This window comes from Patagioenas fasciata, chromosome 18 (genome assembly GCF_037038585.1).
Source record: "Patagioenas fasciata isolate bPatFas1 chromosome 18, bPatFas1.hap1, whole genome shotgun sequence".
NCBI classification, from domain to species: domain Eukaryota; kingdom Metazoa; phylum Chordata; class Aves; order Columbiformes; family Columbidae; genus Patagioenas; species Patagioenas fasciata.
Genome location: NC_092537.1, coordinates 1,286,966 through 1,310,462, shown reverse-complemented (window position 1 = coordinate 1,310,462; position 23,497 = coordinate 1,286,966). Strand labels below are relative to the sequence as shown.

The 23,497-nt window shown below is 58.1% G+C and overlaps 4 protein-coding genes across 10 annotated transcripts in view; 2 read left to right on the top strand and 2 right to left on the bottom strand.

Annotated features, from left to right (window-relative positions):
* Positions 1 to 23,497, top strand: part of RPL38 (ribosomal protein L38) — a 182,851-nt gene that overhangs the window by 68,765 nt on the left and 90,589 nt on the right. The gene's annotated exons all lie outside the window — the stretch shown is intronic.
* Positions 455 to 8,081, bottom strand: VCF1 (VCP nuclear cofactor family member 1). 7 transcript variants are annotated; one of them, XM_065852154.2, is made up of 4 exons: positions 7,876 to 8,081; positions 6,236 to 6,332; positions 3,090 to 3,131; positions 455 to 1,129 (listed from the first exon to the last, which is right to left on the bottom strand). In XM_065852154.2, the coding sequence occupies exons 1-4, from the start codon at positions 7,920 to 7,922 to the stop codon at positions 881 to 883; spliced, it is 435 nt and encodes a 144-aa protein (XP_065708226.1). In that variant the 5' UTR covers positions 7,923 to 8,081; the 3' UTR covers positions 455 to 880. The 7 variants fall into 7 exon arrangements, 6 of the variants coding, with proteins under 6 accessions (XP_065708226.1, XP_065708225.1, XP_071672896.1 ...); XM_065852153.2 differs by lacking the exon at positions 3,090 to 3,131 and adding an exon at positions 2,756 to 2,818; XM_071816795.1 differs by having other exon boundaries at positions 4,728 to 6,332; positions 7,876 to 7,896.
* On the top strand, positions 8,157 to 11,672 carry MTNAP1 (mitochondrial nucleoid associated protein 1). Its single transcript, XM_065852766.2, has 4 exons — positions 8,157 to 9,389; positions 9,790 to 9,897; positions 10,098 to 10,214; positions 10,719 to 11,672. Exons 1-4 carry the CDS (start codon positions 8,195 to 8,197, stop codon positions 10,745 to 10,747), a joined length of 1,449 nt encoding a protein of 482 aa, XP_065708838.1. The 5' UTR covers positions 8,157 to 8,194; the 3' UTR covers positions 10,748 to 11,672.
* Positions 15,172 to 22,244, bottom strand: CDC42EP4 (CDC42 effector protein 4). Its single transcript, XM_065852685.2, has 2 exons — positions 22,163 to 22,244; positions 15,172 to 16,965 (listed from the first exon to the last, which is right to left on the bottom strand). Exon 2 carries the CDS (start codon positions 16,839 to 16,841, stop codon positions 15,921 to 15,923), a length of 921 nt encoding a protein of 306 aa, XP_065708757.1. The 5' UTR covers positions 16,842 to 16,965; positions 22,163 to 22,244; the 3' UTR covers positions 15,172 to 15,920.

The following is a 23,497-nucleotide window of genomic DNA, read 5'->3' as shown; positions in this document are numbered from 1 at the left end:
TCAGCCGGATCCTGGGCACAGGTCAGGGCTGTCCTTGCCCGCTGGCTTCTGGAACAGAGCTGTAACTGCTCTGTCACCTCCTGTACCTTGAAGTTGTTAATATTAAAGAAAACCACCAACCCACACACTGTAACAGAAAACAAAACATTTCACAGCTAGAAATGGGTGTTGGAGCAATGTAAGTCTCCTTCAAAAACCCCTCCCCAGGCTACTCTCTACTTTTCTCCGTAGGTACCGTGAATCTGCTGCGAACCCAGCGGGCACCTGACATTTCACCTACAGCTGCCTCAGCTTTCCTGGTCCCAGTTTCACATTTTCTTTGCAGTACAGCAGTAAAGATCAAGCGAGATAAGGCTCATTGCACACCCAGCTGGCTGGACAGCCGGGCAGGCCGAAAGGAGCGCAAGGACGCACCTATTCTCATTGTCCTATTAACTCTAAATGCTCACAAAAATTCTGTTGCCAAATAAATTTTTTACTAGTTTATTGAAATTAAAAAAAAAGACTTATAAAACTGAAGATGAACGTTTGAGAGAACTTTACATAAAGCAACAAATTGCTAACAAACAGATTAGGCAGTCGATTGGAATTGAACATTTTGCAATCCTACAACACAGATGTGGGTTCCCCGGTCTCCTCTTGACACGTACTTGTAGAACCACCCCAAAAAGAATCCTATAAAAATTGCTTAAAAGCCCCTCTTGCATTGCAATAGTGCAGCAAACCACAAGTAAACAATTTCCTGTTAACCTGTTATTTCAAATATAGACTGAAAAGGCAACAGGCGTTTTGTGCAATTCCATTTTAACAAACTTTTAAGTTGAAATATCAAAGCTACACAGTGCTGTCCCTTCACAGAAGGCAGGGAGCTGCTGGCTCATCATGTGGGCAGGCGGCCCCGGCTCTGTAAGCTGTGAAAATGGGCTTCCCTCAGGATCTGGTTGATGTGGAAGTAAGGACCTCGGCTTAGTGCAGACTGCTCGTGGAAGGACTGGGAGGAGACGGGGCCGGATCCCGCAAGGCTGGGGTTTAGGCTGGGCTCTGCGCCGCACGCTCTGTCGGGGCTGTTGATGCTACTGCTACTACAGCTGCTGCTGCTGCTGCTGCTGCCGCTATCGCTGCTGGAGGACTGAGACAAAGAGAAGGTTAACGGCAAAATCACACTGTTGTCCCGCCTGTCTGTAATGAAACACCTTGGTTAAGCAAACCAGCTTTACAGTAAGTCCCTCCCTTCCAGATTTGCAGGCTCACGTTCAGCCTGATGGACTAACATAAATCCACCAAGTGCTTTCTTGGCGTTTATAGCTTCCTTTGTAGCAAACAGAGAGCTGAAGGGCCGAGCAAGCCTTGACCCGGAGCTTCACCAACCTCCAGTACACTGGATTGCAACTGTCTGGTTTTAGACCCACCAGCTCTGCCCCCATGACCCATGTTAGCACTAGTGAATTTGCTGAATTCATCTGAGAACTGGAAAATAAAGAACATTCCTACTGAACTGCACGTGTCAGTAAAGGCAGGCAGGGCATGAGGAACAGCCTATCGCTCCTGCTCCAGCAGACGTTTTAGGTGAGCACCATGCAAAGCGTTTTCCTACAAGTCAGGTCTTTCTAAAATGAGATCTGAAGCATCCAAAGCAACAGGCTGTTAAAATCAAACACGGCACGGTACCCATTTTAAGTCTTTGAACACCATGACATACATACAACTACTCTTCTCCCAGTGAAGTACCGGGACTGCAATGTTAACTGGTAGCTCCCATAACAAATTATTATACTGGACAGCACAGGGAAAGAGCGACAGGTATCAGAGACTTCCACATGCAGAGAAGACAGCTCCTGTTTGAGCTGGCAGGGAGGACAGAGCTCCTCTGCCAGCACGTTTCATGGTAACAACTGCAAGAGCATTTGCCATCATTTTCAGTGTTTCAAAGACATAAAACTGTTTGGTTTACACTATTTTAAGGGCTGCTCGTGAAAGGTTCATTAGTTACAGCTGAAATATTTCATTACTGTGTGATACGCTGTTCAGGACAACACTACAAATATTTCAGTGCTTAAGAATCACAGAATGGCGGCTTTGCCATCCCAGGAATCCATCCACAAAAGCAGCCAGCGTAAGGGACAGCAGCTAAAAACCCACACATTTTTGTAAGTATTAATCTAAAACCACAGAAGTCAAAGCTTGGCGGCCACAGCAGAGGAAGCCCAATTTAAAGAAGCCCACAGTAATTTAACAGTCAGCACCACATCCAGAAGGTCTCACTTTGGAGTAGGTCTGAAGAACAGTGTGAATGGCACCTGCCAGGTCTTGTCAGCAAGACGGGCCCAGGAGGGCCCTGTACGAATATTTGAGCTGGACCACATCTGGGTGCCAACGGGAAACCCCACGGCACCAATTCCACAGTTGATCGTGACTATTCAGATAAATTTCTTGTTTGACTAAGCACCAAAAATGCTTCATTTCTGTAGGACAGCAAGCGAGGCAAGGGCACCGGGCTGTACCGTGCTGGTGTGTTAGTTCAGCTAGCGAGGAGAAAACAGCACAAGGCATGTGAAGTCACTCTTGAGGAAGCAGCAGGTGTGACTACAGGAGTGACCAGCTCCTCTTCCTAAAGCTGCTACTGCTGGAGAGGGAGAGGACACGGCAGGACAGACAGAGCCACAAAGCGGTGCTGGCTGGGGCACCGCGTTGCACACAAAGCACAGAGACTGAAATGCAACTCAACAAGTCACAGCAGCCTTGGAGAGAAACCCACCGCACAGGACACTTTGTTTCCTTTTAGTCTGTGCTCCTTACTGTTTTTCGTTACAGCCACCTTCTGAAAATCAAGGTAAAAATCAAAATGAGAACTTAGTATTACTTACTGCTAAAGTTTCACATCTTAACAAACATTTTAGAGCGGTTAGTAACAATTATATTATGCGTATTTGATTTTTTTTAAGCAGAGATTGTGTCCTGGGACGTGCTTCCTACATCTAAGGCTGTTGACAGATCTGCTTTGTCAGACCCTCTTTATTTCCATTTCTCTAATGCAAAAATTCACTAGCACGTGAAGCCCGTTTATTGCCCAAGTCCCGTCAAAGACCTACCATTTCCCCCGGCTGTGGTGCACATTCTGTTACGCATTTGGACTACAATTAGACAAAAAAAGAATCCTTAAAGTCATCATGTCAGCAACCAGGCATCTACACAATGAAACAGTTTTCAGCAAAAGGGCGGAGGAAAGTAGCCCAATGAAAGTCTACGAGTATGTTAAGCACCAAAAGTGCCTCTTCGAGGTCTATCTGACGCATTAACTCCTCTTAACATCACACCGAGTAGCTATAGAAGCTGTAAATAATTTCCAAACAAATGTCCTGTTAAATGTATTAATCTGCTGATCTGTGACGTAGCATCTCAGCCACTATGACAGAACTTCAGAAACAGCTGTTTGGTCCCTGCTGCTCTCGAAAATCTTTCAAGATGAGTTTAACAGAGGTGTAATCTGGTTTTAATTAGAGTTTAAGACCAGCCCTTCCTCAACAGTGTAAGACTGTGGAGTGGCGTAGCTGCAACGCTAGACAAAAACTCTGATTTGAGGGAAGCAACTGCTGCCGTGCGTCAGAAACTCCACGATGAGCCGGGGGAAGCGCTGAGCTCCGGGCAATCCCGTCACCGGGCACAGCAACAAAGAGGAACCACAAGAAATGAGGTTTTACAGAAGTTATTCAGGAAGGAATAGAGTCACCCAGAGCACTGCAGACTCCCTTCCTTCCCTGGGAAAACCAGAGCAAAGGGCTTTTCACCGGAGATTCCTCAGGGTGCAGATTCCCATCGTTCCCTCGGAGGATCCGCTACAACTCGGCCCGACCTGACGCACGGGCAGCAGCGAGCGGAGAGCAGGAAGGGATTCAGCTACATTTATAAGAGAAAACAGCTTTCAACTGAAAGAAGGCAAAAGGAATCGGTACTTCAGCTAACATAGCACAAAACACAGGTGTGCGTGTGCCCTGACGTGAAAAGCAATTCTCTCGTCGTGCGCTCTTCGAGGTTACAATTTGCTCCTCCGCACGCCTTCTCTCCTCCTTCAGTATCCTAACGCTAGTGAGGACTTGTAATCAGCAAGAGCTGCCTTTGCAAATGGCGAAGTATCAGGAAACTAAATACAAGTCTTACAAATGGCCAAGAATTTCAAAGTGCCATCAGTCGGAAGCAGTTGTGCACCATAAGCACAAGAATTTCCCCATTTGGCACAGGAAGTCCTTAAAGAAACATTCAAATAACACTGATTTAATCTCATGGCTTGAATTTCTGGGCATGCTCCATTCAGTGATCCAACATTCCAAGAAAACAAGAAAAAAACCACAACCCTCTATTCACCAGTAGACAACATAGTGAATTTTGTTCCCTCGAGAAAGGGAACGTTGATTTTTCCAAATCTGTGTCCAGCAGGCACATTACTCCACTTCAGCGTCAGCAGTAAGAGAGGCTCCGTGCCTGCACACCGGGGTTTAATGTGTTAAACACATATTTTACAAGGCAAGTGCATGCATGAAGCAGAGCTCTACCGTTAGGCTGGACGCCGGGGCCGGCAGCTCGTGCCCACCCCAAAGCAAACCGCCCGAAGGACAGAGCTCGGTCACCGCTCCTGCGTGGCTGCCACACGACCAGTGCCGCTTCTGCATTTCAGCAGCTTTGCCCAAACGCCAAGTGTTTATACGACAAGCAAAAGTGCTTCTGCCACTCACCATGAAGGTTTTTCCTGATATTCTTAATTTCATTACTCCTACTTCAATCCCTTGTTCCACACTAAATTCTTCCTCCTCCCGCCACAAAGCTCGTTTAGCCATTAACTACTCTACACACGGAGAAGAGGTGTTTAACCTGTTGGACAAGTGATTGAGCGTCAGATGTCAAGCAAATATTTATGGTTCTACCCGTTATACTCGAGAAACAAAAATGACTTCATCCCAGCAAGTCCTACTTGTGGCAAAACCACAAGGAACCAGGGACATTTGTCACCATGGTGAATTCCTCATGATGAACATCTCAGCTCTTAAAACATTTTCCATACAATATCTCTGACTATCACATCAGCTACATGTAAAGGTTAAAAGAAAGTCCCTCACAAAAGGAATGGTGTGATACAGAGCTCTGTATCATTTGAAATATAAACTTGAAGACATTATCATATGATAATAGATAAGTTGTTTGAAGTTACATAGCACAAAACATTTTCTGCAGCCAAAGTGTAGTTAATAGCTCAATATAACTGCAATAGGTTGCAATTACTCATTATAGCCAATCTTCGGAGTGAGAGGGCTGTACAAAAAACCAAAGATATTTCAAAATCTTAAGAGAGACCCATTTCATTAACCTAAGGGCCACAAACCAGGAGGAAGCCTCTGCTCTGCATGCTCCTCTCCATACACATTTTGCAACAGAGCTACACAGCTCATTAGAAATGCACACAGTGGATTTTCGGATGATTAATACAGGCAACGACTCAGGAAATCTGGCAGTAGTTTGGAAATCAGCATTTTTTTAAAAAAAGAATCTCATAGCTAGCAAATTGCACAGCCCAGAACACCTGTCATGTGAGCAATGAGAGAATGAGAGACACTTTATCCCATGTCCAGCAACAGATCATGGCAAATACGAGTAAAAACCCAACAGCTTGAGTTCAAGGGTTTGAGGTGTGAACCAATAAGACTTGCTTAAACCACTGAGCTCTATCAGAGCATTTTTTAAACATCAGATAAGTGCTACTGCTTGCAAGCAGCATGACATTGGAATGTTTTCCACCACAAATAACCACATTACTGGCAGTAAATGCAAAGCTGGAAGGGTAGTGTGTGGTCACTTGGCCCAACCATCATTTGCAACCCCCCTGGTCACCTCCTGGGTTCTAGGTACGCTACACCCTATTTCAGACAGCAGAAGTGAAACAGGCAGCAAATGCTTTGTTTGTATCTTCACTTGGGTGCTACACATCAATATCTGAAATATATTAACAGAAATATTGAGGCCAAAGACAATCACGTTCACTGGAAAACATGCTGGTTTCCAAACCACGTTTACAGATTTCAACCTCTTGAGTACGTAACAGCGTGAAGCCTCGGGACCTCACTTACAAAGCAAAAAAAAAAAAGTGTTTTCATTAACTACTCTCCATGAATAAAAGTTCACAGAACATTCCAACTGTTATTTAAATTCAGTGCTAAAGGAAACTGAATCAGCTGGAGAAGGCTCTCACCTCGGTGTCCCAGGAGTCCTGAAGGACGGTGTTCCTGGTAGTACGCTTTGTCTGGGGAACGTGACCATCGTCCTCAGGGCCATTCCGTCTCCGCTTCCTGAAGAAAGTTTAGGGACAAAGGAGAAAAAAATATCAACTTACTGATATACCTTCTGTTTTGTTCTCTAAAGGCAACTCTATAAAAAAAAAACAGGACAGCTTGATAAATTAATGATGTATCTAAACCTCTGATGTACTATGAACATTCATATTCTCTTTTTAGCTGTTCTCTACAGAACGGGGATAAAACCAGCACGCTTCTCACAAAGCAGCCAGGCTGATGTTTTCATATCAGTTTATGGGACACAGACTCACACCTACCACTAAAACCAGTGCTGAGCATCTTTCTAAATAAACTCATTTGACGATTCTCAGCCTCGCAACCGCTCTCAGAACTCAGGTACGTCTAAAAATAAGCCTGGGGCTTTGAATGACATCTGACACGCCGAGAAAAGCACCTGTGGAGAGCGGCAGCAACCACACTTTCAGTAAATACCCAGTTACGTTCATCTTGCTTACATGAGTCTGCAGTTGGTGCCTACGCTGACCTTCTCTAGTCTCTCCACCCTGATGGCATTTTACGTCAAGTGATGCTCCTGAGCAACATTATTTTCCATGCAGAAAGAAAGTTTTGCCAGAAAACACCTTGCAGAAGACAAATCTTTCCCTGCTTCTGATGTACTCGCCATCCTCTTATGACGTCAATGCCACTTTGCAGCAGTTGAGCAACAACAACAACCTAGAATCCCTGCAAACCAACATCTCTCACTGTCCGCAGAGTTTTAATACTAACATAAAATGATTTTTCCCACCATGCCAACACCCCAGGTCAACCAGGACCGTGGCGCACTGGGCACCACCCAAAGTATAAGATGGAGCTGTTTTGGTTGCTAAAAATTAATACATCTGAAAATGAGTCAAAGCAGACTCAAGCGAGGTATTTATAACCGAATCCTTCCTTACAGACGAGCTCCTGCAGCACACTCAGCTGCCAGGCTCCGGTCCACGCCCACAGCAGGAGCTGCCTCCTCGCTCCCCCACCCCCGGGCACCCACAGCCCTCAGCCCATCGCCTCCTCACTCTCCCAGGCCCACTCTTCTCACAAGAGACATCCTCCTTTATTTAACACCTACAGCCCACGAGTAAACTCAACACCTCCGTCCTCACAGCCCAATCTGCTGCCCCACAGCTCCGGACACCTCCTGGTTGTCCGGACAGGACTCATCTCCTTCCCGGCCCCATCGAGCCGAGAAAGGCCCTTCCATGCCCCGCACCCTCCGCATTCCCGGTGCCCGTTCCACCTCCCGACCGCAGCCAACCGCCCCCCGGCTTTAGCGCTCACCGCCGCACTCCCAGCTCCGGTTCAACCCCCTCCCATAGCGGGGGCCGCTCTTCCCACCCCCATCCCCGCAGAGCCGACCCCTCCGGGGCGCGTAACCCACCCACATCCTCACCCCTTCCTCCCGCCCGCTTGCTCCCCACACTCCGAAACATCCCCCTCCGGTGCCCGAAGGGTTGACCCCGCAGGCCCCGGGCCCGCTCCCCAACCACCGCGTCCCCTCAGGCCGCGCTCCCCTCCCCCACCGCGGCTCGTCCCTCACCTCTGCCTCGCTCCCCGCTCGCTCGGCAGCGGCTGCCGGCAGCTCATGGCGGGCTGGGCTGAGCTCTGCGAGGCGGGACGGGACAAGGCAAGAGGCTGCGCTGCGGTTCGGCCTGGCCGGGCCCGGCGCTCCCGCCGCTCAGCAGAGACAGCGCCGCTCGGCTTCCCACCGCCGCTTCCGGCGTCGCCGCCTCACGCGCACGCGCAGCGCCCGCCCCGGCCACGCCCATCTCTGCGTCACGACGTGCGCGGGGCGTTGCGCGTGCGCGGTGGCGCCGCGGGCCCGGGGGGCGCAGGGAGCGGAGCGGAGCGGAGCGGCCATGGCCATGGGGCCGCCGGGGCAGCAGCTGTGCCCGCACTGCCGCAGGCCCTTCAAGCGGCTCCGCTCACACCTCCCGCACTGCAAGGCCGCGCCGGGCTCCGCTCCTGGCAGCGCCTCGGGCCCAAGCTCAGGCCTAGGCCCCGGTCCGGCCGCCGGATCCCCGGAGCCCAGGAGCTTGGCCCGGGCAGGCAGCAGGGGAGGGGCCGGTAAGAGCAGCAAGCAGCCACCCAGCCCCGGTGTGAGGCAGGGGCTGCCCGGCGCGGCCCCCCGGGAGGCCCCGGCCCCGCAGGGTGGGGGGTTCAGCGCAGAACAGAATGTGGAGCCCTCGGCACAGGATGTGGCCAGGTCCCTCGATTTACTCCCCGAAGAGGTCAAAGATGTACCCAAAAAGCTCAGTGACGGAGTGAAAATGGTGATAGAGAAACACCGCGCCAGGGTGGTCAGGGAGAAGAGCGGTTCCAGGAGCAGAGGCGCCTCGGCCGGGAGCCCCAGCACAGCCCGGGGGCCGGTGGGAGGGCTGGATCCCGGCAGCGCTGCCGCCCACGCTGGCACAGCCCAGCCCGGCCCACGGGAGGGAATCACTGTTCCAGAGACCGCGAACACGGAGACACGCGGCCTCGGAGCTGCTGAGAGCGTGTCTGCGAGTTCAAAGGGAGGAAAAGGCAGTAGGTTAAAGGCAACAAAAATACCTGCACTTCAAGGTCCCCCTGATGCTGACTGCAGAAATAGCCCCAGTGACCTTGTTCAGCAGGAGGGAATAGACAAAACTGTGACGGAGGAGGAGCAGATGTACCGAGAAGCTGGTGTGGAATATAAAGCCCCCCTGTGCGCTTTGCAGACCAAGAGCCTCCATCCGTCAGCGACAGAGGGTTTTGGAGGTCACAATGAAGGGACATCCAAAAATTACCTAACCAGCACACAGACGCTTCGAGAGAGTGAGGAGCAGATGGCTGGAGTTTCCGAGCCCATCCTGAACGCGAGGAGGGACACGGAGCTGGCGCTGCACCAGTTCCTGCTCCGCACCTCCAAAAGCCAACCCATCTGTCTGTCCCCAGCCCCTGCCCTGGGCTTGGAGTGGTTTCCAGACTTATATCCTACTTATCATGGGCTGAGTATTTTTCCAGGGAATCATTCCCAAGAAGACCTGGGTATCACAATGAAGATAAAGGGCAGTTTCTCAGGGGGACAGCAAGGTAATGTGAGCAACAAAACTCTTTGCTGCTGAGATTGACTGCACTGTCAGGCGAAACTGTCCGATGGGAATGGGAGAGGAGGGGTGGGAAGTGCTGAGCTGCTGGGCTGGTCCAGCAAGTGATGCAGGAGGGATCCAAGGAGGTTAAACTGTCCAGCCTGCAAAACCAAGGGTTTACATTTCTATTGATGTTTCAGTCAGGCTCTTACGTGTTCGGGCTGGCAGAGCCGGACTCGCTTTGTGGGAGAGACAGTTCGCTCTTCCTTTCTGCATGATCAGTCCCAAACCCATATCCCTTGCAGACGAACCAGACACCAGCTCCGTGCTCACCCTCCACACCAGGAACACAAACAGCACGCACATCGCACTCACTTTTCTACCTCTGACTTCCCATCGCACAGGTCCCCTCGCGGAGCGGCGGCTGCTGGACGTGCGGCTGGGGGAGCTGCCGGCCTGGCTGGCCACCCGCCAGCTTTCTGCACAGGGGCTGCTTGGAGGAGCACGGAAAGGTGAGCCTGAACTCCCAGCTCTCGCGGCAGAATCGTCCCGCTTACCTGATCTGCTACAGCCTGGTCCAAGTGGCCAGTCTAGATCTTAAGAAAAAGCAGCAAATAAATAGCCCCAACCATTTGGCTTTGGGAAGTTACATGGAAACCGCTGACCTCTAAGATCTATGCATGGTTTGACCCTGGTGTTTCTGTTCCAACAGCCTGGAGCAGCTATTACAACAAATACATCAACGTGAAGAGGGGCGGCCCAGCTGGGATCTCCATGTTGCTGGCAGGATACTGCCTTCTCAGCTACGGCTGGAGCTACCAGCGCCTCAGTAAGATTTCCTGGTTGCTGTCTGTCTTATTTCAGACAATTCCCCATCTTCCAGCAGGTGGAAAGTCTGCTTGCCATTCATGTTAATTCAAACTCTGAAATAGTTTAAATAATTCACAGTTAAGACCAATATTGGAGCTCAGAGAGCAGCAAACTGACCTGGTAGGCAGAGGAATTCAGCTAATAAAGGTGGCAATAACAGTTGCTGATTCACAGCTGCTCCCTGGAGAGCGCCAGAAACCATCAGAAGTGCTTTTAAACCCTGCACAAAGCAGAGGGAGATGTGCCAGCACTGAACACCCGTTCCCTGGATTCACTCCTAACTGACAAGGGGTTTAGTGGTGTTGGAGCAGTTTCCCCAGCAGCACTCGCTCTCACGCGCAGCTCCGTGGAGAGAGAGAAGCAGAGGCAGCTGCGGTGTCCTGCTTGTCACTGCTGGGCAGAGCACGCTGTCACCTCATTCCCCAGCACAGCACTGTGCTAACACTGTCCTTTTACTCCCCAGAGCGTCATCGCTGGCGTAAATACCACTGAAGAAGCTGGAACAGCGCCCAAGGAACAGTCACAAATGTCAGACTGGAAGACAGCAGGAGTGCTCAGGACCAGAGTCCCGGCAGGATTCTGACCAGCAGCGGTTCGTTTACTGTCAGAGCCAGGTTAATTTTGGACAGGGCTGCTGTGCGGTGACCCTCCTGCAGACAGAGGGGTGACACAAAGTAAACAGCTGCAGTCACTGCTCTGTGCTTCGGGCAGTCTTTAGTACCCAAAGAAGGAAGTCTTGGAGCCACCTCTCGGCGATCTGTACACTGTAGAGCTCCTGTGGTCCGCAGAGGCCCAAGTCTCTCGCTTTGGGACACCAGACACAGCACAACTCCTTGACTTGGGTAGATTAATCGACGTGTATGTTGTAGTTGGTGTTTGACAGTGAGGTTTCTGATGGATTGTGCCAGGGTGGGCTTCAGCCAGAATAATCATTCCCTTGAAGTGGATAAAATTGTGTCCAGCACAGCCCATTTTTTAACTTAACCCAGCAGCATGAGGGAGGGGGTTTGCAGGAGAAGGGGGGGTTCCCCACAGTGCCCCCACTTGGCTCCCAGCACAGCGCTGCCCGGGCTCCAAGGGAGGGACCTCTGTGAATCCAATAAAACAACGCGCCAACCGCAGAGCCCTATTTCTAGGGGAGGAAAAATCCATTGGATTAGCTGTTGTGCCCAAAGGGCAAAGCCGCGTCTGCATCAAACAAACGAGGACAGTTACGAGCGTGCTAGTTGTAGCCTGCCAGCACCAAACATGTCTGGAAAAGGGTTGGTCATGTTACAGGCATGAAGGGTAAAAAAAAAGCCAAGAAAAAAACAAAACACAACGTATTTAAAGAGCAGCGCAGTGGTGCCGTGTCAGAGGTGCTTTGCCAAAAAATCCCTCACCAGCAATAAAAGCTTTTGTGAGTTTTCCTGCTTGATACTGTGTGTTCTCAAACATGATGCTTTTTTGCTCCCCATCGCTGGATCTACACCAACCAGGACCCCACAGCCCTCAAACCTGGGACTGCCCAGCAGCTGCTCCGGTCCCTGTGCTGTGCATGGATCAGTTTTAGGTGCATGAGGGAAGCTGGGATTTCTCTGCTGCTCGTACAAAGAGCCAATGCTGAGCAAAACCAACTGGCTTTTCGAGTCCAGCAGCCACCCCAGTAGCTGTTTCGCTGGTTCCATCTCACTTCACGGTGTTCTCCTTCCACAGGAGCTCTCAAGTTGCTGCCCCAGTGGGATTTCCAGCCGAGTCTTCCTGCTCTTACTGCTGCAGCCACCTTTCTGGGGGCACGTGGAGGGGCAGGTATTGGTTTAGTGCCAGATCAACCCAGTGCCACGTTACCAAATGTTCAAAGATGAGGGGAACTGAGGTGCCCCAGGAACGGTGGCCCTGGGTGGGTGCCAGTGACATTTCTTCCCACAGACAGGAGGTGGCATCAGGCACTTGCTCGAGGCCAGACCCAGGGGACATGGGTGCTGGGGTGGGGGCATCTCAGCAGGGTCCCCAGCCTGGTCTTGCACCTACTGAAACTGGAGTAGAAACAGCTCCTGGACGTGGGACGTGCCAGCAGGAGCTTTCCTGGGCGTGGGATGCTCCCTGAGGGAGCAATGCCTGCAGCCAGCCCGGCCTCAGGCAGGACAAGGAGCACCCCAGCATTGTGGTGGGTGCACCATGAGCCAGGAGCAGCAGTAAGGGGAGGAATCCCAACACCTCCTGCTCCCCATCACCCTCCAAAAGTGCCACAAGACCCTGTCCCCAGCTTACTGTCAGTACCCGGGAAGCACAGGGGCTGAGCTCCTCACTGCTGCTCTGCATCCGCTTCCAAGTCCAAGCTGGTCTTCTCCACACCAGCCACCAGCTCCTGTGTCACCGCTGCTCCGGCAAGAGACACCCCCAGCGCAGGCAGGGCACATGGCTACAAAGGGGCTGCCCTAAGAAAGCAAAGATCTCCCAAGGGCACACAGCGCCCTGCAGGTCACCACAACCACCCCAGGCTCAGCAGCACTCAAAACCCCTCCTATCCAAGCCAGAGCAAAACCAGCCCAAGCAGCAGCCCTGAGCATTTTGTTTAGCAAGAGAGGCTGCCCACATCTGATCCCAATTTGCAGCTGGGATCGCCTGGTGCTGCAGCCCAGCTGCAGGCAGCTCAGCCCCGGGCCCCATCACATTCCCCATAATCGCCTCTGCACCGACATCTGCTTCTCCTCCAGCCCCAGCGCTGGGCAGCACAGCTGGTCCCCATCTCCCCGGGAGCAGCGGGTCTGCGGGGGCTGGCGGGGAGCTGGTTAACCCCCTCGCAGCGGGGCTGCTGCTCAGCCTTCCCAGCGCCAAATGGACTCTAACCAAAAGCTCAGATGACAGAGGACAGATCCTGGAGTTTTTGTTGCACTCTGGATGCTTTGAGCATTGCTGGGTGCACAGCAGCACCGTCCCCAGCCCCGCTCTGCAGCGTCCAGCAGGACAGACCCACATGCCCAGGCTTCTGGTGGGGATGGTGGATGAGAAACCCCTCTGGTCCCCATTTCCGGGCTGGGAACTTGAACACGTGGCAGGCTGCAGTGGCACGTGCCGGGCACAGCCACAGTGCCACGCTACTTACCGGGAGCCCACCCAGACAAGACCATGCAGCCCCCGGGTTTAACCCAGCGCTCCGGCCCTTCTCCATCACGCGGCTCCCGTGGCCACGCGCATCCCCGGTGGGCGCCTGGAGCGACATTGGCCTGACACATCGGGGACGGAGCCCTGCTCCCATTCTGTCACTCGCTATCAATGCACTGGACCGGTGCTGCCCGCCTGCCCGAGCGCTGCCTGCAGGGGCTGCAGCCCCGCACCGGTGCTGTGCACCCGCCCAGCACCGCGCTGTCGTGCCAGCTGCATCCCACACACACGCCAGGTCCCGCACCGGGGTGCCAACCCCATGCTGTGCAGATGGAGGGATTTTGGGGGGCCTGGGGGTGCAGCTGCCCATCCTGCAGTCCCCTGCAGCAGGCACTGGTGGGACATTGCAGTGGTGCTGGTGCTACTCCCCATTGCACTGGCTCACTCATGGTGTGCCAGAGCCACCATCCCATCCCATCCCATCCCATCCCATCCCATCCCATCCCATCCCATCCCATCCCATCCCATCGAGTGGGCCCGTGTCCCCCATGTCCCCAGCGAGCACTTTCTGCCCCGTCGGCTCGCAGCAGCGCGGTGCTGCCGAGCGGGAGGCTGGAGCCGACAGGCGTCACAAAGATCGTGATTGCCGAGTGACGGTCACAGGCAGCCAGCACCCGGTCACTCCAGGGCCTCTCCCTTCCCTGCAGCACCAGTGAGGCCCTGGGGAGCGAGGGGGCCCTGGCAAGATGTACAAACCCCTGGTGACCTGCCCCACTGCCTCATGTCAGAGCATCATTATGGGACAAGAGGAGCCAGGTCCCCTAGCAGCCTGGTGACCTCCTGGGAGGGAGCGAGCAGGACGGCGGGCTCAGGGGAGGGTGCTCGAAGCAGGGACAGGGTGCAGTGGCCCTGGGACCCTGGCACAGGGTCTGTGCCGCAGTGAGCAACCCGGTGAGCTCAGAGCCACCAGCCACAGCTGCTGTTGTTCTCCCCAACCCGGACAATAGCCCAATGTACCAGGCCAGGGGACCTTGTGCTGGCCCTGGCACACGCACAGGACCCCATTGTGTCCCCGCCATGGCACAGCGCTCGCTCGCTCCCACCGGCTTCCCTGGGGGAGATCATACTGGGGTAACAGGGACACCCAGCCCTTCTTGGGACCAGGAGATGTTGGAGAGCTTGGCCGGTGCTCCTGGCACAGCCGTGCTCTCCCCTCACTCAGGGAAGGGCTCTGGGGCTGCTCCCAGTTCTTTGCCCCATCACAGCCCCACATCAGTGGTGCTGGAGAGAGACGGCAGCCCTGGCAGTGTCTTGCTGGCACCCAGGGCTGAGCTGTGGGATGGGAGCAACATGCCCACTCACCGTGCTGGATGTGGCCCCTCCATCCACCCTCACGGTGGGGCTGGGAGCCCCCCGGGGCAACCCAAACCCTGGTCCCCAGCCCATGGGAGCGGGGACAGCCAGTCCTGCCCCACCATCGCTGTCCTCTCCTCCCTGGCTGCCTGGGAGCGGGGCTGCAGGGAGCAGAGCGGCACCTTGGCAGAGCTGCCCCTTGGCAGAGCTGCCCCTTGGCAGAGCCCGACCTGGCCAGAGGGTCCCAGCCTGGAGCCAGATCCGGCCCGCAGGAGCTCGGCCGCTTCCTCCCGCCGCAGGCAGCGATGGGCAGATCCAGCACGGTGCCGAACGCTGGCCAGGGGACCAGCCAGGGACACACAGCGAAGGGACAGGGCCTGGGGACAGTGGAAGCACGGAGAAAGCCAGTCTCCACCTGTGCAGCACAGTGCAAACGCACGTCCCCATGCACATCGTCCCCCAGGAACTCAGGCCACTGCTGTCACTACTGTTTCCTTTTATTCTTTGCATTTGTACATACATGGTATAAAACCCCATGACAGTGGCCACCTGGCACGCAGGACCCTGAGGGACAGACCCACACCCCCATCGGCATCCCCGCGACCCCTGGGCTGTTTGGAGGGTCAGGCATTGGGGATGGATCCATCCATCCATCCGAGGGGTGGGGAGCGACCCCGCAGCACAGGGCTGGAGGCTCCTGGTCTGCAGAAGGTCCCCGAGAAACCTGGGGAGCTGGGGCCACCCGTGGTCCTGAGGTCCCCCCTGAGCTCCAGAGCCGAGTCCTTCCTCATGGGACATCTCCCCTCCGTAAAAACCAATCACAAGAGTAAAGAAAGTTAAGTACAAATCGGAGAGCAGTAAAAACCGTACGGTGGAAAAAATAATATATATATATTACTAAAGGGGCTAAAACTTCAAAGCCTCGTCTTGTTTGATCCTATATTGCTTTACATGGCGGGGAGAGGGGAGAAGAAAAGAGCTAATATCCAAAGTCCAACAGAAAGAACCAAAATCAGGTCTGCTTTCCTCCCCAGGGGCAGGAGGTGTCGGGGCTGTCCCCAGCCCGGAGCAGAGCACTGTCCTGTCCCACGGCCATCGCCGCCGGGGACGGGGAACAAGTGAGGAGTTGAGTCTTCCCCGGTGCCACCCATTGCAGCACCGGAGCATTCAGCCCCGTGTCCAACAACCGCAAACGAGAACCAGACCTCTTGGCTCAACCGCCCGCTTTTTATACTCTGATCTCATCGTCATCTTCATCAGCAAACGAAAACTCCTTGTCGGGGCGTTTCAGGGGTCCCCCCCGCTGGCTCGGTGGCCCGCGGACAGGGCTGCGCTCCTCAGGCCCCGCGGGGCAGCCGGACACCGAACTGCTGTCCCTGGGGCAGCGGCCGCCGGCACCGCGGGACGGGCTCTGGCTCAGCGGGGCTGCCGGCACGGAACCAGGCAGGGCGGCATCCTCCTCCTCCTCGCGGCTCTCCTCCAGCTCGGCGTCTTCGTCCTGCTCCCACTGCTCCTTATCCATGATGCTCAGCACGTCCCCGAGCATGGAGGGCCCCAGGTCGATGTGGAAGGACATGATGGACTCGGCGTGCTTCATGCCCGCCCCGCTCTTGGCCACCACGACGGGCAGCTCCGTGATGTCCCCGAAGTCACGCTCGTCCAAGCTGGGGCTCAGCGGCCTAGCAGCCGCCCCGTTCGGGTGCTGCTGCTCTTCAGGACTCCCCTCCTCGGGCAGCTTCTTCACCGGGCTGGAGGAGAGGCTCTTGGGCAGCTGCCCCGCGCTCCTGTCCACCTCCTTCTCGTTGAGCTGTGGCAGGGACACAGCGTTCTTCACGAACAGAGCTGAGTCCCGCAGCGACCCCAGCATGTCCTGCCGGTCACCCCGCGTCACCGACTGCGAGCGCTTGCTGCTGCGGAAGCGGCGGGAGAGCAGGCTGGGTTTGGAGGCGCCGGGCTCCTCGCCCACCTCCGGCTCCCCTGCCTTGCTGGTGAGGAAGGACGTGTCCCCAAAGGCGTCCCCCGCCCGCCCCACGTGCATGGTGTGGCGGAAGTCCCCCAAGGGCGCGCTGATCATCTCGGCCGTCAGGTCGGCCCGCGAGCGCCGCTTGGAGTGGGCAGAGTTGGAGACGAGCTGCTTGAGGATCGGCATGGCTGCGGCCAGGAGCGGCTGCGCCGGGGCGGCTGACACGGAGCTCGGCGTCCCACGGAACCGGTCGCGGCTCACACCTGCTGCCCTGCGCTGGGCTGACACCGGCGTCACGGATGGGTCACTCCTAGGGGACAGGAGAGAGGGACATGGTCAGGTTTTGAGGACACAGCCCTGCCGACACCAGCCCTCACCCCACCAGGCTGGTCACCCCTGTGCCCAGCAGCTGCTCCACTGCCCCAGGAACAGCCGCCATACAGAACATCACTCTGCAGGGACGGGTCCCCAGACACCCCAAGCTCCCACACCCCCTAAATGAGCAGGTCCCAGACCCCATCCATGGGGCAGACGCATAGAAAGAACCACAGGAGAAAGACCTGGGCACAGGGGCACTGCAGGATAGTCCCAACCCTGTGCCCCATGCAAACGGGCACCGTTTGCACCCACTGTCCCCTCCCCGTGCAGCCGCAGCTCGCTGACATGGGGCACGGCAGCGCTGGAGCCTCCGGGAGCCGCACGCCCAGAAGATGCCTGGAATTTTAGTTTTCTTTAATTGGCAGAAAGCAGGGAGGAGCGGACGCCAGGAGGAATTGGAAGCAGACGGCAGGAAGTGTGCGAGGAGGGCGCAGAGCCCCGGGAGGCACCGCCAGCCCAGCGGTGGGATGGGGGGGCCGGGATAGGGCCAGGCAGCACCCGCGGGGACCCCTTCCCACCTGGCAGGATGGGGACACGGGGACACAGCCTCGCTGCCACCCTCAGGCACCCCAAAGCCGTTTGCGCTGCTCCTCGCTGTACCGCGGTGCTGAGCCCGTGCGTGGCCGTGCCCACCCGCCCCGGCCACCTCACTGTCACTGCCGTGACTCAGGGGCGGCAGAGATGACGAGGGCCCTGGCTGACCGGGATGTGGAGAGGCACGTTCCTCCTTCCCACAGCCACCTCAGTGCCACCAGCCGACCCATCCAGCCCAGCGCCTGTGGCCACAGCGGAGGGGACAAGGACAGCGACCACGTCACTGCATCCTGCGCTTCCCCGGCGCCAGGCAGCCCCAGGTGGTCCCAGGAGAGGCTGCCGGGAGGAAGGGTTTGCAGCCGCCCTCTTCCTCCCTTTGGGCACAGCCGGTGACACTGTGACAGCCACGGGAAAGAGACCGACATCTCGGCTGGGGGCGGGGGCCATGTTCCCCCCATTGCCCACCCAGCCACAGGGTGCACTGAACAGCTCCGCAGTGTCACCTGGAAAAGAGTCCCAGCCCCACAGCCCGCGGTCCCAGCACAACCCAGTCCTGTCCCTGCTCAGCCGGACAGCGCAGGGGCCACAGCATCTGCCCCACAGCTCCCAGCACAGCACAGCTCCTGCCCCATCCCTTCCCAAACCTGTGACACCCATCCGTGCCCCACCAGGGCAGCGCAGCCTCAGGCTGCGGCCGGGCTGGTTCTGTGCAGGCAGGATGGACTCTGACCCCACACGGGTGCAAAGTCCCGGTTCCCTCCCATGCACGGCTCCCATATGGAGCTGGCGTTCCCCATGGCATGGTGACGATGGCACATGGCGGCGCTCCCCATCCATCCCTGGCAGGATCCCACCACCCCATGGCCCTGGGCAGAGCCCCAGGGATGCGACACTCCTGGGGGCTCCGGCGGGGGGAGCCCCCAGTTTACCCCCAGCAGCTGGGGGAAGAGGCAGAGCAGCCGCACAAACTTCTCTGCATCCTCAAACTGGGAGACGAGTGGAGTTCTCCCCCTCCTCGCCCCAACCGAACGCAGACGAGCGGCTCGCTGCAGCCCCGCTCCCCTTGGCAGGGTGTCCCGCACGCCCAGCTGAGCCTCCGCGTGTGCGTGGCACAGTCGCCCTCCCCTCGCCAGCTCTCCTGGGCCAGCGTTCCTCCAGCCCTCGCTTTTACACAAGACAAACACCCCCAGCGAGCTCCCCAGCTGGGCCAGGCAACCGTGCTGCTGATTTAGGCCATCTGGGGACTGTCCCTCCCTTGTATTTAGATTTCGGGGCCAAGTTCAGCATTTGTGAGATACTTTGCAAGCGGCGGCGAAGGGGCCACCAGGAGGTTGGAGCATTACCGGCGTGCCGCGGCAGCCTCCCCGGCCAGCGGCTCTCCATCGCCCTTCCATCGCCATCACAGCCCCCAAACAAGCTGCGTGACCCCCTTTGATGCTCCTGCCCACAAAGCCTTTTCATAGCAGCCAAAGTCTGCCCAGTCCCCCGGCGCTCTGCTCCCAGCTCACCCCAAGAGGTGCCGGCAGCATGGGGGACGCTGCTGCCCGCACAGCCCGGCTGCCAGCCCCGTCCTGCCCGCAGGGAGCGGGACACAGAGCCCTTTTCTCCTCCTTTCGCTCGGGGAGAGCGGATCCTGTGACATTCCCACTGCCGGCGCTTTCACAGAGGAAACCAGGCCAGGGTGGCTTTGCCACCGCCGCCTCTCCAGCTGCCTACTGGGGAAGCGGCTGGGTAACCCGAGAGCCGCGGCAGGCAGCGCTGCCCGCCCTGGCGCAGCCGGCCCTGGGCACGGCCAAGTTCCAGCAGAGCGTCGGGGAAAGGGGAGAGGATGGGACCTGCAAGCGTGGGTCAAGGACGAGAGGGATCAAGTGAACCAACAGATCATGCACTGCTTCCCACCTGCCCTCTCAGCCCTTTGGGACCACAAGCTGAGAAGCCTCACGTCCCTGGGGACACGATTCTCTCTGCGAATGGGTGGCTGGGGAACTGCAGCCAGTGTGGAAGGTGGGACAGCCCCAGCTGGGTACCAGGACCGTGTGCTCCGATGCTGCAGGCTTCCCACAAAGACTCCCCATCCTTCCCATCTCACCCCACCCAGCATCAGTCGCCACAGGGTCCAGTAGCTTAAAGAAAGAGCCCAGTGCACGGTGCACATGAGGGAAAGGCCGATTCCAGCCACGCTCCCACGCATCCTGCCCCTGGCTCGTCCCACTCAGGGGCTGGGAGAGCCAAACCCATGGAGGGGAAGCATCCCAGCCAGCCCGGCCGGCTCCAAACGAGCCTCCCCAGCTTTGCCGTGCAGATGCCCCAGGCAGCAGCCTCCAGCCCAGAGATCAGAGGATGCTCTTCCTCGCCAGCCAGGCGCTGGGGCAGGGGCTGTGCTGGACCGGTTGGACACCCCCGTGTTACCTGGGGTCAGGGAGAACCTGCATGCTGGGCAGGGAGGACACAGCAGCTACTCAGCCCCACTTTCTGGTACAGAGCTCCTGGGGATCCAGCTCAGGAGGCCCTTTGATGTCGGTGCCTGGCAGACAGCTGATGGAGACAGGGCACGGAGCACACCCTGACACCGCCAGCCCCGGTCACACCAGGCTCTCTGGTGACTCTTCCCAAGGCCTGGGGGCAGCCAGTCCTGTTAGTGCGGCAGCCCAGGCGCCCCGGTGACCGTCTCCTCCCCAGTGGGTGACAGGTCTGGTCCTGTCCCTGGCACCAGGACTCTGCTGCAGCTCAGCCTGGGGATGCACGGAGCAGCCCCGGCAGCGCCTCTGGAAGCAGAAAGGCAACCGGCAGTGAGCATCAGAGCTGGGGCTGGTGAGATAGCTCGCCAGGGCAGGAGGTGAAGCTCAGCTCTTGCCCGGGCTATCGGCACACCGATCAGAGCCAAGCCGGGAAACTTCTGGCACGCCAGTGCCAAAAGCAGAGCAGCTCTCCCCAGGGACTGCCGACAACCAGGAGCTAGCCAGAGTTCAGCAAAGAACTATTGGCAGGACACGCCAGAACACGCACAGGACCATAAATCCTCCTGTTACGGGGCCACGAACCAGCCCATGGCTCTCCAGGGCGAGGAGGGGACGTTTCCGGGGGGAAAGGTTATCTCCTCGCTGGCCCCAGCTCTGTCTCTCACAACAACAGGGGCTGGCTGGGGTCCCACAGGATACTGGGGCTAAACAGACCTCCCGACCTCTGCCAGGCTCCAAATTCCTGCGGTTTCGCTGGGGTGGATGGGAAGTAAACAGGCAGCCTTCCCACGGCTCGGCTGCAGCACCCTACCTGCCGGCGGGGCCCAGCACCCCACAGCCGGCCGGCTTGGGGGGCCCGCGGCTGCGCCAGCTGTTTGTGCTCGCGACAAAACCCAGCGAACAAAGGGAGAGACCGCCATGGTCAGCACAACGCTGCCGGCAGCGGGGCTGCCTGCGGGGAACGGCGTGGGGCTGCCGGTGTGGCCGTGGAGGGAGCCCCACGGCACAGAGTGGGGTGGGTGCCCCCGGGGAGAAGGATTCGGGCCAGCCTTGTTCTTCTCCCCACCAGGACCCAAACCCACTGAAACTCCTCGGTGCTAAACCTCAGCTGGATTCGCTCCACGGTCTCCGAGGGAGCTGTGTCCAAAACAGACTTGTTTACTGCGTGTCCAACTAGGGAGAGAGCTCCGTCCTGGGGCGCAGAGACCTGCGCTCCCCTCGCTGCCTCAGTTTCTCCCCCAGACCGCTAACGATCTCAGCTCCCCCTATAACAGCCTCCCTAATCTATAGATTCGGCACTTGGAAACATCCATACTTCACACTGCCAGTGCCGGGGTCAACCCAGGGCGGTGTGGGTTGTGTCCAGCTCCCCACGGGCACCCGCTGCCCACCAGCCCCGGCTCTCTGGGTGCCGTCCCGCACCGGAGCGGGTTCGGGAGCCAGCCCCGTGCCCGGGCTTGCGGAGCCGGCCCGATGCTTGCTCCCCGGTGCACCCATGGGAGCTGCCGTGTGCTCCCCAGCGACGGCGAGCAGCGCTGGGTGGGACCCGGAGCCCTGTCCGGGCTGCAGGAGGATGAGCTGGAGGGGGATTTCGGGCGGCTCTGACTCAGCACCCGCCCGCGCCCGGCCCCGGCCAGCCCAGGGGTGCTGCTGGACCCGCTCCAGCGCGGGGAGGATCAGCCTTTCCGAGAAGGGCCCCGGGCAGCCACCGCCCCGGCTGCGGCCACCGCCGGCTCCGGGCACCGGGAAGCCCCCGCCGCGCTCGAGGGCGCGGGGAGCCGCGGGCGAGCGGCCGCCGATAGCCGGGGCGGGGTGAGCCAGGCCGGTGGCTCACACCGGGCAAACACGGCTCCGCATCCTGTTAACCCCTTCGTCCACCCGCGCCGCGGACCGGCCCCAAGCCCCGGTGTGCCGGAGGGGTTGGAGAGGGGGTCGCCACCGCCCACAGCCCGTTACCGGAGCGGGGCTCGGAGCAGCTCCGGGGACCCCGCCCGCCGCTGGACAATAGCCGAGCCGGGGCCCGGCTGCCTCCCCCCGCGTCTAGACGAACCGAACCGAGCCGAGCCAAGCCGGCCCGGGCTGAACCGAGCCGAACCGGGCTAAACCGAGTCCCCCCGTGCCCCGGAGCCCCCGTACCTGCGCGCCCGGGCCCCGCTGCCGGGCCATGGCCGAGCCGAGCGGGAGCGAACCCGGCCCCCCCCCCCACCGCCGAGCGGGCATGATGTCATCGCCCCGCCCGAGCCAATGGCGCGGCGCCACGTCACGGGGCAGTCCCACGCCCTCCATTCAAACCCGAGTGGGGCGGGGGGGGTGACCCTTGTCCCGGGCGCGGCCCGGCCCGTGGGGGGGGTCCCGCGGTGGATTGGGGGGTGTCCCCCCGAGTAGGGCCACGAGTAGGGTCCGCGGCCCCTCCATGGGCGTGGTGCGGGGATCCACTGAGGTGGGGGTTCCGGATCCGTTCGCTCTTTGGGGGTCCCAAGTGGGGTCCCCGCGGGCAGAGCAGGGGCTGGCTGCACCCCGCCAGACCGGCCGGGGCTGGGGAGGTGGGGGGTAACCGACTGTAATTAATTAAGGGGAATGAAGAGCAAACTGAGCCGCCATGAGGAGGTGTGTTCAGACACGGGGCAGCACCAGTCTCCCCGTTCCACTCATGACCGTGACACCAGCACCCACACTCGCCCTCCACCATCCCCCAGCTCTCAGTCCCCAGCCAGCCCCGCTGCCTGTCCCCCTCGGGGGATCGCAGGGCCCCTCCGGGCCGTGGGGCAGTTGGGTGGTCCGTGGCCAGGACACAACGATGGGGACACCGTGGCCACCCTGGCGATGCTGAAAGGGAGAGTGCAGGGCTGCACAGCCGGGGATTAAGGCGAGACCTTTGTGGGAGAAAAGGGGCGGGAGAGATGAGATTATCCCGAATCTGCCTAATGCAGCGTTTCTTGCATATTCCGGAGCGTCTGGCGGCTCTGCAGAGGGGGCCTGGCTGGGGCGCAGGGGGTGGTGGTGGGTTCCAAGATGCCCCCAGCCATGCCACGCTGGGGGCTCAGGTGCTGGGGCACAACAGTGCAGGGAGATGAAGATTTCCCATGTTATCAGTGCAAGAAGCTCCATTCCCTGAGCTCGGCGGCACTGACTGGATGGAGCTGGGTCTGGGCAGCACTGGACACTTTGATGGCTCAGCTGGCGCAGATGCTTCCCTTTGGTGGGAAGGGCAGGAGGCTGCTTACGGCACAACCACAGAGCCGTCGCTCCTGCAGGCCGCAGGGCAAGTGTGGCACAGCGCGATGCCGGGGTTGGCGCAGGGGAAAAGCTCTGCCGGGCTGAGCACTGCGGCCAAACCACCCAGGGCACGGCCCCTGCCCGCAGCCAGGGTGTCCGGCATCGCCCGCCTCCGCCGGTGCCGGCAGTCTGCTTCCCAGGCCGTGCCGCTTCCTCGCCTCGCACCAGGGCCATTTTCATAGCCGGTTTGTTTGG

Coding starts and splice junctions, on each gene's coding strand:
- VCF1 (XM_065852153.2), bottom strand. CDS start 7,922: ATGAGCTGCCGGCAGCCGCTGCCGAGCGAGCGGGGAGCGAGGCAGAG. Junction 2,819..6,235: donor AGGACTCCTGGGACACCGAG/GTGAGAGCCTTC, acceptor CTTGATTTTCAG/AAGGTGGCTGTAACGAAAAA. Junction 1,130..2,755: donor GAAACAAAGTGTCCTGTGCG/GTGGGTTTCTCT, acceptor TCTTTGTCTCAG/TCCTCCAGCAGCGATAGCGG.
- MTNAP1 (XM_065852766.2), top strand. CDS start 8,195: ATGGCCATGGGGCCGCCGGGGCAGCAGCTGTGCCCGCACTGCCGCAGG. Junction 9,390..9,789: donor TTTCTCAGGGGGACAGCAAG/GTAATGTGAGCA, acceptor CCCATCGCACAG/GTCCCCTCGCGGAGCGGCGG. Junction 10,215..10,718: donor CTGGAGCTACCAGCGCCTCA/GTAAGATTTCCT, acceptor TTTACTCCCCAG/AGCGTCATCGCTGGCGTAAA.
- CDC42EP4 (XM_065852685.2), bottom strand. CDS start 16,841: ATGCCGATCCTCAAGCAGCTCGTCTCCAACTCTGCCCACTCCAAGCGG.